Here is a 20,310-nt window from a genome sequence, read left to right as displayed (position 1 = left end):
TTCTTTAAGGTGTTTATTTTTTCACAATATCTCATGCTAATTCCTAAGATATTAATTCAACAGCACAAAACACTTTGATCCACTCATTTGTTTTACATTAGCTACTACTAATTTTATGAGCCAGTTTCAGCTTTTTGGTGTGAGGCCTAGCCGTGTGTTTTAGCACTTTCAAATAATAGCAATACAGATTTAACAATTCTTATGTCCAAAAATGTATATCAGTAGGTACTCTTACTGTTTATCAAATAAATGAATTATAAATTATAATGCTTTGCTTTTTGAGTTTAATCCTTTGTACTTTTTTTTCTCTTGTGGGGCTTAAACTTGGCCTGGGCGCTGTCCCCAAGCTCCTTTGCTCAGGGCTAGGGATCTACCACTTTGAGCCTCAGCTCCATTTCTAGTTTTGAGTGGTTAATTAGAGACAACAGTTATGTACATATGACCATATAAGATGATGCTAAGCGATAGAAACACAAGTGGTTTTTATCTTTCTTGCTGTTGTTTTTAATGTATTTATAATGTACCATGTGATTTTTTGTTTCTTTTGTATGTTTTTTCCCCATGATATAACCCCTGTTTTCACTGTATTTGATTCCGGTGCCCTGCATCTTGTATATACATTTTTTCTAATTTGGGGAGGGGAAGGGAAGTAACAAAATGCTGAAATAAGGATATAGGTTGACCCATTGTAACAATGAGATGTACAAGAACCATGTTGAAAACAAACTTTACAGCTTTGGGAAGGGGAAGGGAGGAGTTAGGGAGGAGGGGAGGGAAGAGATGGTAGGGAAAAAACAAAGGAGAAAGTAATAACACTCAATAGGAAATGTACTCATCACTTTACTCATGCAACTGTAACCCTTCTGCACAGTATTTTTACAATAAAAAAATGTATACCAAAAAAAAAGAGCTTCACAGAGACTTGCTGCCCTGGAGTTGGCTTCAAATCAGGATCCTCAGATCTCAGCTTCCTGAGTAGCTAAGATTACAGGCATGAGCCACCAACACCAAACTAATCTTTTGTACTTCTAAAAAAGATTTGTTCTTGTTTCAATTTATGCACAGAAAACTTCTCAGGTTGTCAATATTTATATCACTTTCTTCTTTCCAGTACTTTTACAGGTTCAGAAGACTCAAAAGATTTTAAAGAAACCAGTAAAATATTTCCCCTTTTTTATTCTGTCCCTTTCAGTTTTTTTCACTAATTAACCATATAAAAACCACTGCACATTTATGTGTCCATCAAAAAATAACAATGCATTTTTAAGGAGCAGATCATCTACACAAACTGAAGTAGAACAGATAAAACAGGGGATTTTAGTTTTATTGTTATTGTAAAGGTGTTGTACATGGGGATTATAATTACCTAAGTCAGGTAATGAGTGAATTTCCTTTTGAACAGTGTCAACTCTTCCTTTATTTTCTCCCAGTTTTTCCCTCCCAGCCCCCATCTCCACAAAAGTTGTATGGTTCATTTTCTACTGAGGGTCACTGCTACATTTGTTTACCCTTGTCTCATGATTTCTGTGCTCCCATGTACCCTGCCCAAATCAGATAAACTTACATGCAAGACAAAAGGTCTAGAAAACAAAAGCAGTGACAAAGAAGGAAAAAATCCAAAAAACTAAAATAACAAAAACCCCACTTGTTTCCATTTCTCAGAGTTCATTTAGATAAACACCATTTTACATGTGCATATGTTCATAGCTATTGAGGCTTTGTGATCCTCTCCTAAGACTATTCTCTTTTAGTCTCACTGCCCACAGACTTGGGATAACTAGAAGAGAGTAACAAAATGTAGGAAATAGGCTGGTGAATGATGCAATGCTCTTTTTCTGATAAACTGTCATTAAATTAATTGACTTTACAATTAAATAATTTTATATTATATTATTAATAAACCTGAACATAATATTTTATATTATTGATATTTAGCTACTTGATGTGAATACTTCACTAATTCAAATAGTATTATTACTATTATTTATATATTATATTTTGTTATTTTTCATGGATCTGAGATATGAACTCAGGGTCTTGTGATTTGCTTTGCTTATTTTCAGAGAAAGTCTCATTTTTTTGTTTTTGTTTTTGTTTTTGTCAAGATGGACTTTTTTTTTTTTTTTTTTTTTTGTCGGTCATGGGGCTTGAACTCCGGGCCTGGGCGCTGTCCCTCAGCTCTTCAGCTCAAGGCGAGCGCTCTACCACTTGAGCTACAGCGCCACTTCCGGTTTTCTGGTGGTTTATTGGAGATAGGAGTCTCACGGTCTCTCCTGCCCGGGCTGGCTTTGAACTGCGATCCTCAGATCTCAGCCTCCTGAGTAGCTAGGATTACAGGCGTGAGCCACCAGCGCCCGGCAAGATGGACTTTAACCAGAATCTCCTCTGCCTTTCTAGTAGCTGGAATTACTAAGTTACACACAAATGCCTGATTTAAATTATTTATAAAATATCCACAACATACAATGCTGTAGTGATGCAAACTGCCTAAGTATAATCTTACTAACATGATTATATAAAAGAACATAAGCAAAATGGCATATTTTAAGAGAAGAACAGGAGCTTTACATTAGAAACTTGAGTATTAAAATGTTAAATTAATGTCTACAAACTTTCACTTTGAACGGGAGATGCTCCTCACCAACTTATGTATTGCCCCCTTCACATCCTTATTCCTCAGAGTATAAATGAAGGGGTTGATAGTAGGAGTCATCACTCCATAGAAGAGACCCATGAACTTGGGCTGGTCCCTTGAGACAGAGGAGGGAGGCTGAAGGTACATGCTAATGGCTGGGCCATAAAATAAGAACACTACAATGAGATGGGAGGAACATGTTCCAAAGGCCTTTTTCCTTCCTTCAGAAGATTTGATCTTCAGTATAGCACGTCCAATGCTAGCATATGAGGCAAGTATTAAGCACAGAGGAACAGCTAACACAAAAATGCATATCACAGGGAGTGCGAGCTCATTGGTCTCCTTCTCACCACAGGCAGTCTTGATCAGGACTGAAATCTCACATAACAAGTGATCCAGTATATTTGTGCCACACAGGGGCAGCTGTAATGTGAGAGTGCACAGTGAGACAGCAAGGCTCGCTCCACACAGCCACACGGTGCACACTAACAGGATGCAGAGGCGCTGGTTCATGATGAGGGAGTAGTGCAGAGGTCTGCAGATGGCCACGTAGCGATCAAAGGACATAAGAGCCAAGAGGAAACATTCTGTGCCTCCCATTATGTGAAAGAAATAAAGCTGAACCGCACACCCCACATAGCTGATGGTCTTCTTAGAGCTGCCCAGGTTGAACAGCATCTGAGGGACGATACTGGTGGTGTAACACATGTCCAAAAAGGAGAGGTTGGTGAGGAACAAATACATGGGGCTGTGGAGCCGGGGATCTAACCTGGACACCAGGATGATGGTGATGTTTCCCATCATGGCCAAGGGGTATGTGATCAGAAGAATAATGAATAGAGGAAGCTCCAGCCAAGGTCTGTCAGCAAATCCTAGTAGAATGAACTGCTCAGGATGACTTCCATTAAGGAGAGCCATTCTCTTCACTTTATTTTTACCTATGACAGAGAATTGTCAGGGAAGTTTAGTAAAGTGGTGAAAAGAGAAGGAGATTGGCACATCGTTTGCATGGGCACAAAAATAGGCTATGGTAATATGCTCTTAAAATTACGTATCTAAGCCGGGTGCCAGTGGCTCACATCTGTAAACCTAGCTACTCAGGAGACTGAGAGCTGAGCATTGAGGTTCAAAGTCAGTCCAGGCAGGAAAGTCCTTGAGACTCTTATCTCCAATAAACCACTAGAAAACCGGACGTGGAGTTGTGGCTGAAGTGGTTGAGTGCTTGCCTTGAGCTGAAGAGCTGAGGGACAGACCCAAGCCCAGAGTTCAAGCCCCATGACCACCACCAACAACAACAAAAATTACATGCATGATCTAGGACCAGGTGGTTTAAGTTTCCTTCAAACAGGAAAGTATTAGAGGTAGTTATCTTAAGCAACCAAGACATTCAGATATTGAATGTCCTTTGTCTGGTGAGGCTGGCAATTCCTGTTTTCTAGTGACGATTACATGAAAATAAAGTATGCTTGAGAAATTCCAAAACAATGGATTCTAAACTTTTACCACCATAAAAATCAGTTGAGAAAAGTTATTAATATCAAATTTATCGCTTTGTATTTTCAGTTGTTGCATCTGAGTATCTGAAGCCAAGGAACTGAATAGTTTAATTTGCAAAGCACAGCTGTAAGATGTTAAAAAGTCTGAAGAAGAAGAAACAACAGCTCAATGAATAAGTGGGCTAAAGACTTAAAGAGAAACTTCTCTGAAGAGGAAAGAAGGATGGCCAATAGACACATGAAGAAATGCTCAACTTCCCTAGCCATAAAAGAAATGCAAATCAAAACAACATTGAGATACCACCTCACCCCAATTAGAATGGCTATAATCAAGAACTCTAATAACAGCAGATGCTGGAGGGGATGTGGACAGAAGGGAACCTTATTGCATTGTTGGTAGGAGTGTAAACTTGTTCAACCACTTTGGAAAGCAGTGTGGAGGTTCCTCAAAAGGCTCCACATAGAGCTCCCCTATGACCCAGCAATCCCACTTTTGGACATTTACCAAAATGCTCACAAACAAGACCACACTAAAGCTACCAGCACAACTAGGCTTATTGCAGCATTATTTACTATAGCTAAGATATGGAACCAATCCAGATGCCCCTCAGTAGATGAATGGATCAAGAAAATGTGGTATATATACACAATGGAATTCTATGCCTCCATCAGAAAGAATGACATTGCCCCATTTGTTAGGAAATGGAAAGACTTGGAAAAAAATTATATTAAGTGAAGTAAGCCAGGCCCAAAGAAACATAGGTCCCATGGTTTCCCTTATTTGCAATAACTAGTATATGTCTGAGTCAAGCAGAAAAGGTCAGATAAGTTTATGTTAGGGAAATGAACCCTAAGATATGTATTCAAGTCTTTTTTTTCTTTCATGCTATTGTTTCTAACACATTTATAAGATCATTTCTTGGGCTGGGAAGTGGCTCAGTGGTAGAGTGCTTGCCTTGCATGCATGAGGCCCTGGGTTCAATTCCTCAGCACCACATAAGCAAAGGAAAAAAGCCGGAAGTGGCCCTGTGGCTCAAGTGGTAGAGCGCTAGCCTTGAGCTGAAGAGCTGAGGGACGGCGCCCAGGCCCAGAGTTCAGGCCCCACAACCGGACCCCCCCCCAAAAAGATTAATTCTTTGTTGCTTTTTATGTCCCTCACCCATGGTATAACCCCTGCTTTCACTGTATTTGAGGTTGGTATAATTTGTGGAGGGGAAGGGGAAAAACAAATCGTTTAAATAGGGAGACGGGTAGACCTATTGCAACAATGAGATGTACAAGTTGTTATGTGGAAAAACGAACTTTACAACTTTGGTGGGGTTGGGTGGGGGGTGGATGGGAAGGGATGGGAAGGGGAAACAAAGGAGGAGGCTACAATGCTTAATAAAAAATGTACTCATTATCTTGCCATGTAATTGTAACCCCTCTGTACAGTATTTTCACAATAAAAATATTTTTTAAAAATCTGAAGAAGAAATTATGTACTGAGAGAATAATAGAAGGAAGAGAACACATTAATATGTGAGAAACAACAAAACAGGCATGTCCAGCAACTTCCTATTAGTTGAATAACATATTTTCTTCGTGAGGAAAAAGAAAACTGAATTTCAACAAATCTAACCTAGATATTTGTAATGAAACACATTTAAACACCATGAACATACATTTCTTCATGCTTGTACAGTATTGAGGAGATACTTACAAGTTGGAAGAATTAAGTGACCCAAACAGAGCCTTTTTATATTTGCAATTTGATTTTGTAGTCTTTTTAAAAATATATTTCATTGTTATTGGAGAGGTTATGTATTAAGAGGTTACAGTTAGATAAGTCAGGTAATGAGCATTTCTTTTTAAAATAATTTTGTGCTCTTGTATATAACTAGTTCAAGCTTTGAGAAATTAATATCTGCTGTAAAATTTTAGTTAGTTTATCCACCTTGTAGGGATTTTCTTTTATCAAGCAAATTTAATATTCTCTTTTGTCTAACAGGTTTTGTATTTGTCAGGGACCCACTGATTTTATGTAAATACAAATACATATTTCAACTCAGATAACTTCGGTCAAAAAAATCTTAGTTCAACTGTAGCAACATTCAATTCTTGGATTATACATTTTCAGCATATTTTTGGTTTTTGTTTTTTGCTTTTCAGATAAAAGGCATATTGAACAACAAAATCACTGAGTAGAGTGAAGCAGTATTTTGGAAAAGAAAAATGGTTTTTATTTACAGATTTTCCTTTATTACTATTTTTTTAAAATCCATCAGCTTCTGTAACATAAGGAATATTCAATTGCATTTATGAGATGATATCCCACTGACAAAATTTCATCTTACCCTTTCACTCAATGAGCAATCTCGTGGAAACATTATATTGTTAGTTTTACAAATCACAATTTTTGTAGTCTCTATTTCATTAAATTCTCAAAGCATTTACGTGAATTTTCATACATAACTACTACTACTCATACTCAGAGGTAAGAGGTGAATGTTGCCCTTTCATTATATATTATCCTTCTTCACACATATGCTATATTAATTTGACAATGTAATTAGATATAATAATAAAATAATAATAATTCTAAGGAATTCTTAATGAAGATGTTTTGCTAAATTCTAAAAAGCATTCACCACCCTTTAAAGCATGTAATATGCACCCAAAATATTATAACAAAGGCTACTTTGTATCTATGTTGATGTATATTTGTTGTGCTGGTCTGATAGGAATAATCTAAATAGTAAAGGATAATAAACAATAAATAATCTAAGTTAATAGATAATCAAATAGTTCTCAATGCTTTAATTGAGGTAACAAAATTGTGGACTATAAAAATCAGTAGTTCAAGATTCCATAGAAAACATTTCTTCTCAAAGGATGTTATCTGAATGAGTGTGCCCCATACACATGGACTCACTTCAATTTTTATTTCAAAATTTAATATTTACACAGATAATTTAGGACCATCTCATGACCTAAATTATATTTTTCTAGGAACAGTTCTGTGTCAGAACTAAGATAGAAAACTGTGGTATCAATTAATTTGATATGAAGTAAATTAAATGAATATCTTAAAAAATCTATAACTCCATGCTATTGAACAACTAGAATATGACAACTACCACATATGTATTTAACACTTATAATTATCTTTTCAATTCATCAGTTTTTAAAGAAGGATTTTAGATTTAGGCCTCCATGAATTCCCCTATAGTTCCTTTGATCTAACCCTAATAATAATGCTCACTACAGTATGTTTTCAGTGCCTTCATTAAATTTGTAGTTTTTTAGAGTTTTTTTCATATTACTCTCTGTATTTGGTTTGTGCATACTAAATCATCCCAGGGGTATTTTCCTTTCTTGTAGTTTCTATTTTCTTACAGATCAATGAATATGATTTACATTGGTAATATATTTACAACCTATACTTTTTTCATTTTTATATGTATTTTTATTGTAAGATACTGTACAGAGGGTTACAATTATATGAGTAAGGCAATGAGTAAATTTCCTATTCAGCATTGTTACCCCTCCTTTGTTTGCCCCCTACCATCCCTTCTCTCCCTACCTCCCCAACTCCTCCCTCCTCTCTGCGTGCCCCGGCATCCGAAGATGTAAAGTTCTACAACCTATACTTCTACCTTTGCTTTTCCATCACGTATGTGTTAGTCCCATGATATTTTAATCTATTTGGCTCTCAGATTCCATTACTTTTGAATTTCTACTTCCAGTGATTGTTTTTATTCATTATTTCAATGCACGAGGAATTACTTATCCAATCATGTTTCAAAATCACATTAATAAATTGTAACAATATATTTCTATTGATTCTTCAATTGTGTGTCCACTCACATTTTTATCTTACTATATATTATTCATATTTCATTTCCAATGCACACAGCATTTTATTTATATTCATAGCAATGTCGGCTTTATTGATAACAAAAGATAATGAAGAAACAAAAATCCTTTTACCTGAGACTTTATCAATTGGATGAAATGACATAAATCAATTCCTCAAATTTTAAGCATAGATTTGTAATTCTGAATGATAGGTAGAACACTTCATACTTTATTTAGACATTTAAAATCTGAGTATTTACTAATATTTAATAACTTTTTAAAGTTTAGTCAAAGTAAAAGAGGAAGAGAGTTATGAGAAAGAGAAGTGAGATTTTCTTAGAGCCAATGAACTAGGAATTTCTGAAGTTTGTGAATGCTTCACTGAAAATATTTGCTCAGTCTGTCAGATATATATTAGGTGCTATGCACTATACACAATATAACTTTCTTAAGAAGACGTAATCTTCAAAAATTATCTTTTTACTTACCTTCTTTTGACAAGTATCTCTCAATAAAAGGAATTTTGAAGAAAAACACTTGTATTTTCAAACTTTCAGAGAACAGAAAAACTGTTGAAAAGAGATGTATTTAAGAATTTGCAAACAGTATAATTCTTTACAAAGACTAAGTCAGAGCCCAACAAAAGTACCAAGAAATGGGAACTTGTAAGAGGGAAGGATGGGGCCAAGGGAAGAGGGGTAGAAGAATGGAGGGGGAAGTGGGGAGGACGCAGGCAAGAATTCATTGTATAATCACAGAATTGAGAAATACAAAAGAAGGAATGGGTTAAAGGGAGCTGAAGATATTGAAGTGATGACACAGATCAAGATTCATCATACATATAAACTGCTTGTTAAATTGTACATATAAACTGCTTTGTTAAATTTCAAAAAAGTTCAATGCATAACCTAAAAAGTAAGCGTGGGAAGGGATGGGTTGGGGGGGGGGGTGAGAATGTTGAAAGAGTAACATTGATCAAGATGCACTCTATTTATAAACTGCTTTGGTGAATGGCAATTCCTTTGTACACCTACTTAAAGGTATATATATATATATATATATATATATATATATATATATATATATATATATATATAATAGGTATGTATGTATTGTATATATGGAGGGAGGGAGAGAGAGAGAGAAGAGACAGAGACAGAGAGAGACAGAGACAGAGACAGAGAGAGACAGAGAGAGAGAATTTGCTATAAGCAAGGTGCCAGTGATTTATACCTGTAATTCTAGCTACTTAGGAGGCTGAGATCTGAAGTTCTTTGTTCACAACCAGGCAGGACTGGAAAATCTCCAATATTTATCTCCAATAAACTACTCCAAAAAGCCACAAGTGGTGCTGTGGCTCAAGTGATAGAGCACAAGGAGGCTCAGGCACAGTGCCCAGACCCTCAGCACCAGCCAAAAAAACCCCAAAACAAAACAAAAAAAAAAGGAAAAGAATTTGTTATAAACTGAGACATTCAGTTGGAATGCATTGCACAACTATTAGAGGATAATTAAAAAATAAGAATTTACAAAATGCTGAAACAAGGATACAGGTTGACTCATACAAGATACTATGTTGCAAATGAACTTTACAACTTTAGGGTTGGTGGGCAGGAGGAGGAAGGACTTGGGGAGCTGGGGAGGGAAAGGATATTAGAGGAAAAACAAAGGAGGGGGAACAATGCTCAATAGGAAATGTACTCATTACCTTACTTATGTAATTGTAACCCCTCTGTACAGTATCTTTACAATAAAAATATTTTAAAAAATTACCATACAATTCTTAGTATTTCAGTTGACATAAATGTCCCTGAGTTAGAAAGGCAAGAATAGAAAATGTCAAGGATGTTTGTTCTTGTGGTATTTGTATATTATTATGGAGGACTCTTGAGCTTTGTTTTTACACAGGACATTCATTTATTCTTCTCCCAAATGAGTTAGCAGAGATAGTTCCTGGAAACAGAACTTTCTGGAAATACTCCTTATGTTATACAGCGAATGGAGATTGATATCATGTGTCTTCTGTTGTTGAATGTGTTTTGAAATAACCAGATTCAATTCCCAACATATTGACTATCAATTTTTATCAGTATAAAATTGAAGATGAGCTTGTTTGAATAAATGATTCTGAGGAAATTGAGTTTCTTGAATGTGTTATTAATTGAGCCTTATAGTATGCCACATAATTGTCTCTAGCCATAATAATAAGGGGTCAAAAAATATAAGCTTAGAAAAAACTACAATAAAGAACATGTCCAAATAAAAAAGAATGAAGTTATACCTGAAAACTTTTATTATTTTATAACAAAAATATGAATGATAAACCAATATTTTTTGTTGATATAAATGCACAGCATATAAGTCAGATATTTGGATAATAAGATTTTAAATTCCATATGTTAGTCAAAAATACACAGATTTACTAAATGACAGGTGTAATTTCTGTGGTGTCCAGGATGCCTATAGCAGAAACCTGTCATTCAAGCAGAGAGCTTCATAGCTTTCAAGGGCAGTCCAGCTTCTTTGAACAAAGTAACAATTGTCATTAGGGAATCAAATTGTCCCATCTCCCAAAATCAGGCTTATTTAAAGGAAAAGCAAATACCAAATTTTGTTTATGTAATAGAAAGAATGATAATCTTTCCCTGACATTAATAACAATGTAGTTATTAGCATTTTATTAAGATTTTTAATGGGTTGTCATTTTTCAGTTTCAACCTGCTGTATTTTTTAATCTAAAATACATTTCTATTAGCTAGCATATTCATGAATCTTATTTTCATGCCTTCTAAGAGTGTTGTTTTTTATCAGTTAACTGGATACCTAGATTATTATCTGGTTCTTTTAAAAATAATTTGTATATTTTATTAATAATCTGTATGTAAACATAGTTTTCAGATCATCTTATAGATATTTATGTTCTATACATCATCCATACTTCATTATTCTTTTTCTAATTTTGTGTTAAGATAAACATTTAAGGTATTACAAATGCATATCAATATTTTATACATTGTATCTAAAATAATGCAAGATGTAATTTATTAAGTATAATGGCTACCCATTAAAGAGTTACAGTTTCAGACAAGAGACACATTTTCAATTAAAAATATTTTTCTTTATTTTAATTTTTAAAATATAACTAAGTTATCATATATGTAATAACTACTCATACTATTAGTAAGAGGAACAAATTAACCTAGGAAATAGTCTTCAAAATCACAAACATAATATTTAAACACAACCAATATATTAAAATTTTAAACACTACTGATGCTTCAGATACTTGGGAAGATAGGCAGCTTTCTCTTAATATCCACAAGACTTTAATAATAAATTGACTTCACATTCAACACAAAGGTGAGATTTTCCTTCCCCCTTCAACTCTGCTGCAGTTCTAGGATTCGCTGTCTTCTAAGGCATCGTTTTTTTACACTGTGCTTTGATTTCCCAGTTCTCATCTGGCATGACTGTTCTAGGAAGTCAACTTCCCTCCAAATTACAGCCCTCAAAAAGAGCAAATCTGGATCCTCCTACCCTTGAAGTCTAAAAGGGAAGGGGTAGCTTATTATATTAAATAAAGTATAAATTGAAGAGAGAAATTACATTTTAGTTACTTATTGTAATAAATGCATCTCTGAGAAAAGTGTGGCTGAAATCAGGAAAGCAACTCCATTCATAGTAGCCCCACAAAAAATAAAATACCTAGGAATTAACTTAACCAAAGAAGTGAAGGACCTCTATGATGAAAACTTTAAAAACCTGAAAAAGGAAATCAAAACAGATCTTAGAAAGCAGTAAAAACTCCCATGTTCCTGGATTGGAAAGATCAACATTGTGAAAATGGCAATACTTCCCAAGGCTATCTACATATTCAATGTGATACCTATCAATATTCCAACCTCATTCTTCAAGGAAATTGAAGAGGCAATCCAAAAATTCATATGGAACAATAAAAGATCCCGAATAACAAAAATGATCCTTAACAGAAAGAACAGTGCTGGAGCAATATCAATACCAAATTTCAAACTCTACTACAAAGCCACAGTAATCAAAACAGCTTGTTGGTACTGGCACAAGAACAGACCCCAGGACCAATGGAATAGAGTTGAAAACCCAGAAATGAACCTACAGACCTATAGCCATCTAATCTTTGATAAGGGAGCTAGAATGGAAGAAAGACAGCCTCTTCAGTAAATGGTCCTGGCAAGATTGGTTAACTACTTGAAGAAAACTAAAGCTAGATCCTTATATATCACCCTGCACCAGAATCAACTCCAAATGGATCAAAGACCTCAAAGTCAAAGCAGACACTCTGAAAACATTACAGGATGGAATAGGAGAAACCCTAATTCTCCTTGGCACAGGCCGAAATTTTCTTAGTAGAGAACCGGAAACACAACAAATCAAAGAAAGGTTGGACAAATGAGATTGCATGAAATTGCAGAGCTTCTGCATGGCAAAGGACATAGATAGCAAGATCAATACAAAACCCATGGATTGGGAGAAGATCTTCACTAGCCATACAACAGACAAGGGTCTCATATCTAAAATATACCTGGAACTAAAAAAATTAAATCCCCCAACAACAAATCTTCAAAGAAACAACTGCCCAATAAATAAGTGGTCTAAAGACTTAAAGAGAAACTTCTCTGAAGAGGAAAGAAGGATGGCCAATAGACACATGAAGAAATGCTTAAGCTCTCTAGCCATAAAAGAAATGCAAATCAAAACAACATTGAGATACCACCTCACCCCAGTTAGAATGGCTATAATCAAGAACTCTAATAACAACAGATACTGGAGAGGATGTGGACAGAAGGGAACCTTACTGCATTGTTTGTGGGAGTGTAAACTTGTTCAAACACTTTGGAAAGCAATATGGAGGTTCCTCAAAAGACTCCACATAGAGCTTCCCTATGACCCAGCAACCCCATTTTTGAGCATTTACCCACATGATCACAAAGAAGACCATAGTAAAGTTACCAGCACGACTATGTTTATTGCAGCATTATTTACCATAGCTAAGATATGGAACCAACCTAGATGCCCCTCAGTAGATTAATGGATCAAGAAATTGTGGTATATATACACAATGGAATTCTATGCCTCCATCAGAAAGAATGACATTGCCCCATTTGTTAGGAAATGGAAAATCTTGGAAAAAATTATATTAAGTGAAGTAAGCCAGGCCCAAAGAAACATAGGTCCCATGGTTTCCCTTATTTGCAATAACTAGTATATGTCTGAGTCAAGCAGAAAAGGTCAGATAAGTTGATGTTAGGGGAATGAACCCCAAGATAAGTATCCAAATGTTTTTTTTTGTTTTCTTTTCATGCAATTGTTTCTAACATATTTATAAGATGATTTCTTTGTTGTTTTGTATGTCCCTCCCCCACAGTATAACCCATGCTTTCACTGTATTTGATGTTGGTATAATTTGTGGAGGGGAAGGGAAAAAACAAATCATTTAGGGGTACATGTGGACCCATTGCAACAATGAGATGTACAAGTTGTCAGGTCGAAAAATGAACTTTACAACTTTGGTGGGGGGTGGGGGGAGGGCTGGGTGGGGGGAGGGAGGTGTATGGGAAGGGATGGGAGGGGGAAACAAAGAGGGGGCAACAATGCTTGATAAGAAATGTACTTGTTATCTTGCCCATGTAATTGTAACTCTTCTGTATGGTATTCTCACAATAAAATAAATAAATGCATCTCTGAGTCAGATGGCTATACACTATGAGTGTTCTTGCTCCTTTGAAGTGGATACATCAAGGATGAGGTGGTATATGAAGACTTCACATAAACAGACTCATTTGGAAGAACAACAATTTTCCTTAAATAAAAGCTGAGAGAATTGTATTGTATTGTAAGGATAGGATCATACATCTATGATAAAATGACTGGTTTTAAAGAATAAGATTTGATATTATTGATAAAATCAACAGAATATCATCTCTTACTTCATCAATCTTTCTATTTCACCTCTATGTCATAGTTGGTAGTCTCATGAAAAATTTATTTTTCCATTTTTCCCTACTATCTTGTTCTGTCTCTCTTATGCTAACAACCTAACGCTTTGATTCCTAGTTGATCAAGCAATCCCATTGCTTGTTTATCTATCCAACACATAAAAAATTGTTATTTTGTGTAGATGAGCAAACCAGCAGAACCTAAGTGATTCTCAGTGCTAAAAGCCACATATGGATTTTTAATGATTTGAACATCAACATTGGAAGCACTGGAAAAGTTATACACTTCAGAAGAAAGGAATCCATAGAGACCTGCAGAAAACAAAGTCAGACACTCATGAATTATCTATTCTGAAATAATCAGTGGGTGTGTGGCTATAAAGGCTGGTTATAGAATGTATGCCTTTGATCCTACTGGTAACTCACAGAATGAGTTTGTTTGCATATAAAAGATTAATAATAAAATCTTTTCCATAAGAACAAAGGATATTTGTATTTGAGTTACTACCTTTTCCTTCAAATTATACAAAAATGTTTTGAATGTGTCTGTTTTGTTTTGTTAATTAATTTCATTGTCAAGTGAAGTGCAGACAGGTTACAGTTACATACATAAGGTAGTGAATGCATTTCTTGTTGAACAGTGTTAACCCCACCCTTGTTTTTCTCCCACTACTCCTCCAATTCTCTCCCCAAGTTGTACAGTACATTTCCAACATATTGTCTTGTGAGTATTGCTGTTGCATTGGTTCTCCCTTTGTCCTTTGTCTCACCATTTTGTTGTTCCCCTTCCCTTCCCTAATTCAGTTAAATGTATATACAATACATAGGGTATCAAAATCAAATACAGTGACAATAGTGGATAAACCATAGGGTGGGGGGAGAAATGACTTCACATAGTACATTAAAACAACAACAACAAAGAGAAAACCTCTTGTTTCCATATCTTGGAGTTCATTTCTCTTACCATCATCTTTTGTAGTCACATGTACATAGCTATTGAGCTATTGTGATCCTGTTCTAGGACTCTCCTAGACACACACTAATTATTGCAAATGAGAGAAACCATGGAGTCTATGTTTCTTCGGGAATGACTTACTTGACTTAATATGATTTTTTCCAAGTCTTTCCATTTCCTTACAAATGGGGTGATATTATTCTTTCTGATGGAAGCATAGAATTCCATTGTGTATATATGCCACATTTTCTTGATCCATTCATCTACTGAGGGGCATCTGGGCTGACTCCGTATCTTGGCTATGGTAAATAATGTGCAATGAACATGGTTGTGCTGGTAGCTTTAATATAGCCTTGTTTATGGTCATTTGTGTAAATGCCCACAAGTGGGATTGCTGGTTCATAGAGGAGGTCTAGGTTTAATTTTTTGAGGAGTCTCCATACTGCTTTCCAGAGTGGTTGAACAAGTTACATTCCCATCAGCAGTGTAGTGTGTAATGTGTCTGTTTTAACCCAAAAAATGTATCCACCAGTAAGTATTTATTTATTGCTTACTCCTTAGATTTCAGCAGCAAATTCTTTAGATGGATACAAACTAACTTAATTACATGGTCCTCACTCTCATAACATTATAGAAAAATGAGTTTAGGATTAATACTTGATAGTTAACAAACTACACTAATATGATACAAAGCCATATGTACATAGAATAGGTATTAAAGGAGTCCGACAGTTTGGAGGGGCTTAAGTACAAAGATAATTTTACAATTGGAGATCTTCTAACCCAAACATGGTGGATGTGGAACTGAGATATAACTATTTTTCATCACTTCCCTGATGGGAGAACGAGACAAGAAGCCTCTTCATTGCTCCTTTCATGTCCTTATTCCTCAAAGTATAGATAAAAGGGTTAAGCATAGGAGTTACCAAACTGTAGAAAAGAGACATGAGTTTGTTCTTATCCTGGTAGTTCGTTGCAGAGGGTTGTACATACATGATGATTACTGGCCCATAGAATAGAGTCACAACAATAACATGAGAACCACATGTATTAAAGGCCTTCTTCTTACCCTCGGAGGACCTGATCCTAAGCACAGTAGCTACAATAAACCCATAAGAAACAAGGATAAGGGACAGAGGGACCAAGGAATAGAATGTCCCCACAATGGAGAGCATGGCGACATTGAAGGTAGTGTCAACACAGGACATCTTAATCATCACTGGAACTTCGCAGAGGAAGTTATCTACCTTATTGTTGCCACAAAGTGGCAGCTGGACAGTAAGGGATGACTGAAGCAAGGAGTTAGCCAAGCCACTTATCCATGCCACAGCCACCAGGAGGATACAGAGTCGCTGGTGCATGATCGCTGAGTACCTCAGGGGTTTGCAGATGGCAATGTAACGGTCCAAGGACATAACAGCCAGGAGGATGCACTCCGTAGCTCCCAGGAAGTGAAACATATAAAACTGGGTCACACAGCCCCCGTAGCTGATAGATTTATCTGGGCCCCAAAGGTTCAGCAAAAGTTGAGGGATGGTAGTTGTAGTAAAACACAGGTCCAAGAAGGAGAGGTTGGAAAGGAAGAAGTACATAGGGCTGTCAAGTTGAGGATCTACTCTGGATACCACAATGATGGAAATATTGCCCACCAGTGTGAAGACGTAAGCAAGGAGCACCACTGTGAAGAGGGGGGTTTCTAACCAAGGGTGATTGGAGAAACCCAAGAGAATGAAGAAGTCTGGAGCGCTTGCATTGCCTGGGTACATGACTGTTGCTGGTGAAAGTACAGACTTGAATTTTGTTATTACATGTCTGCAGTGGTTAACCTATTCAGTTAGGTAAAATGAAGGGAGTTGAGAGATTTTTTTTTCCTTTGTGATATCACGCCACCAAAATGAGTTGATACTGGTGAAAGTTTAAAAATGAATAATCAAAGAAAAATATTGCTTCTGTAATGTCTCCAAAAGAAGGGCTAATGAATTTATTTCAGCAAAGAAACAGGATCCCACAGAATCTAACATAATCAATCTATCAAAGAAAACTAGCCACTGATCTCATATAGAATGGAAGAAGAATAAAATGAATGAATAACTGATTCTAAAAAAGCTGCCCTAGAATCACCTCTACTCACTTACCACAAGTTCAGTTCTTTTTTCTATGATCTGCTTGTCTGTGCCAGGTACTGCTTAGATTTAGGAGTTGATTTAGGTGAGCTCAGAACTTCAGAAGCTCGAGGTGGATCACCCTGGTTTGCACTGAAAAAAAAATATTGTTATTCTTTAAGTTGTATTCTCCAAAAAAAGCCTAACTATTGCAACTTAACCCTTTGTTATAAAAGGGAATAAGCAGCTGAAAGGAAATGATCTCTTTGAATACATTCAGAACTTAAAAAACAAGACACAATAATTGATTCCAAAGCCATCACAAAGTATGATGTTTACTACTGCTTTGAAGATTGTGAGCTGTAAGTGGTCATGTAATTTTATATTTATGCTATTAATTTATTGTATTTGTTTCCATTAAAATGAGCAGATACATATCTTTGTGATTTGAACCATGATGTAAAATATATTTCTTACTATAGACAGTGGTAAATAATTTGAAAAACACTGGTGTAGTAAAAAAGAAAAAGGATATGACATCTGAACAAAAACTTGGATCTAGTTCATCAACAATAGTTAATAGGCATTGCACAAATATCCAGAACTCCCTTACTGACCTTGCTGTGAGAATTAATTAGTGCAGTATACGTTGCCACACCTTCATAAGAGCAGTGTTTAATGTTGAGTTTGATATTTTCACAAAATACAATGTCATATTAATTTTGGATCTATATAAGCAAGGCAATTTTTCTTCAGGTTGGCCCGTCTCATCCTCATAAAAAAAATCTCTAAAGACTGAATTTTTATCTTCCATTTCCTTAAATTACTTAGATCATCTGATTGGACTCTTGTTGATGCCTTTAAATTTTTTATATCAGCACACATTTATCTTGAGAGAAATTCCCAGTAACGTAAACAGTACTCCAATATGACTTTTGAAAATCTGATTTATATTTTAAATTCTATATGATGGCCATTAGTATTAAAAAGTATCAACTTATTTACCCATTTTCTAATATGCAATTTTCCTAAAGAAATCATAACACACATGAAGTTGTCCCAAGATTAAGTCCCACAAACTGAATAAATAATTTCCACCACTATGTAATGCCTACCTTACACAATATTGATGTTCCATAGTGGTATCACATTCTCCTTATTATAATGAACGTTGATCTTTGCATCTGAATTCAGTATCAATTGGAAGATTATATATCCTCCCTTTATTTGATAGCTTTGTGCAATATCATAGATCCTTTCTTACATAATGTAGCTTCTTACTTTAAATGAGGGAAACATTTCTCCCTCAATAATAGTTAAGGGACTTTTCTCTTTTTATAAAGCTGTGGGAGTTTTATCTCCATATAGTTAATAAATCTCAGTGGAAATTTCTCAGCAAGAGACACTATAGAAATTCCCTAGTGGATATAATTCCCTCTAACATTCTTATACCAAAAATTGAAATGAAAAAATATTGACACTTGTGGAGATTGAGTTTATGTTGAAAAGACTTTTAGAAATCTCAATATAACAAAAAACATGGGGAGAAAATTTTCTTACATCACCAGAGAAAAATTAAGAAAATTATTTTTGGTGTCAATATCCAATTTACATATGTATGCATATATATATGTATATAGTTTTTCTCAGGGGATTATTCTTAAGATTCCAGATATGCTAATAGTATAGTAAACCTGGTTCTACATAGATATGGTGAGGCAATCATTTTACAATATGATTTTTTTGCTTTGTTTTGTTTTGGTACTGCAGTTTTGAACTCAGGGCTTTGTGCTTGCAAGAATTCTACTTAAACCAGCAATATGATTAAAAAAAAAAAAGACAACCATGGGTGCCTCTCCCATCACTTCTCTCTCCCTTTTTCTTAGCTTCTAGGCAGCATGACTGGAATGCATTCTTCACAGAGGGAGGAGAGGAAAGGTGAAGTTAGAGGAGGCAAAGAATTCAAAGAGAAAAGGATGTATTAAATGGTGTGTTCCCCTACCTTGCCACAATAACTACACAATGAAAAGGAATCCTAATCTTTCTTACAAAAACTCAAAAACATGGGAGAAAATGAATCACCCATCATTACTATTTGTATTTCTCTGCTGTATTTTGTGCATTTGTTAGAATAGATAGCTCTTTCTTTTGTTATTTATATTTATTTCTTTAATTTTTGTTGGAGTGCTCTTAATGAAGTGTTTTTTTAAAGTTTTATTTTATTTTTCATTATTGTACAGGTGGTATACAGAGGGGTTACAGTTACAGGAAGCAGGTAATAAGTAGAATTCTTTCTGAAACCTTTCCTCACTCTCTTCCAGTTCTTCCCTCCCATCCCCATCCACAAGGTACAGTCATTTTTCATATAGTGTCTAGTAAGTGCCACTGTTGTATTTGTTCACCCTTTGTTCCACCTTTCCTGTGCTTCCGGCTTTCCCTTCCAAATACAAACTAACAAACAGGACAAAAGAAAAAGAAAACAAAAACAGCAACTAAGAGTCTCTTGTTTCCTTTACTTGGAGTTCCTTTCATAAAATATTATTTTATATGATCATATGCACATAGATATTAGGTCTTTGTCAGCCATTCCTATACATATTCTCCTTTGGCTTCAATATGTGAATGTCTGGAGTCCTATATAATTTATCATGTCCCAGTGTGGGTGTCTGTGTGTGTCTCTGTGTGTGTACACACGCACATTATATATATATATATATATATATATATATATGTATATATATGTGTGTGTATATATATGTATATATATATATATATGTATAATCAATCATTCAGTGTTTTGACTTGTAGATTTGTAGGCACATTCTAGCTACCATAAATGAGGGAAAACATGCAACATATGTTTCTTTGCATCTATAATTTTTCCAAGTCTTTCCATTTCCTTACAAATGGTACAATATCATTCTTTCTAATGGATTGGTAGAACTCCATTGTGTATATATACCACATTTTCTTGATCCATTCATCTACTGAGAGGCACCTGAGTTGATCCCATATCTTGGATATGATAAACAATACGGCAATGAACATGGTTGTGCTGGTAGGTTTAGTCTGGTGTTGTTTGTAGTCTACTGAATAAATGTCCAGGAGTGGGATTGCTGGGTTATAGGGCAGTTGTATGTTTTGTTTAGTCTATTTTTTTTTTGTCTGTCATGGGGCTTGAATGCTGGGGCTTGGGCACTGTCCCTGCACTCTTCAGCTCAAGGCAAGCGCTCTACCGCTTGAGCCACAACGCCACTTCGGTTTTCTAGTGGTTTATTGGAGATAATAGTCTCAGGGACTTTCCTGCACG

The 20,310-nt window shown here is 35.5% G+C and overlaps 2 protein-coding genes across 2 annotated transcripts; both read right to left on the bottom strand.

The window, feature by feature from the left end:
• Positions 1-2,614: 2,614 nt before the first annotated feature.
• LOC138827797 (olfactory receptor 2B11-like) lies at positions 2,615-3,553 on the bottom strand. Its single transcript, XM_070023411.1, has one exon. It carries the CDS (start codon positions 3,551-3,553, stop codon positions 2,615-2,617), a length of 939 nt encoding a protein of 312 aa, XP_069879512.1.
• A 12,160-nt stretch (positions 3,554-15,713) lies between these two features.
• On the bottom strand, positions 15,714-16,664 carry LOC138827976 (olfactory receptor 2B11-like). Its single transcript, XM_070023550.1, has one exon. The coding sequence runs from the start codon at positions 16,662-16,664 to the stop codon at positions 15,714-15,716; it is 951 nt and encodes a 316-aa protein (XP_069879651.1).
• Between the last annotated feature and the right edge of the window lie 3,646 nt (positions 16,665-20,310).

Source organism: Dipodomys merriami, unplaced genomic scaffold (genome assembly GCF_024711535.1).
Source record: "Dipodomys merriami isolate MVZ:Mamm:240054 unplaced genomic scaffold, mDipMer1.0.p SCAF_16, whole genome shotgun sequence".
Taxonomy (NCBI): Eukaryota; Metazoa; Chordata; class Mammalia; order Rodentia; family Heteromyidae; genus Dipodomys; species Dipodomys merriami.
This window is presented reverse-complemented; position numbering and strand designations above follow the sequence as displayed.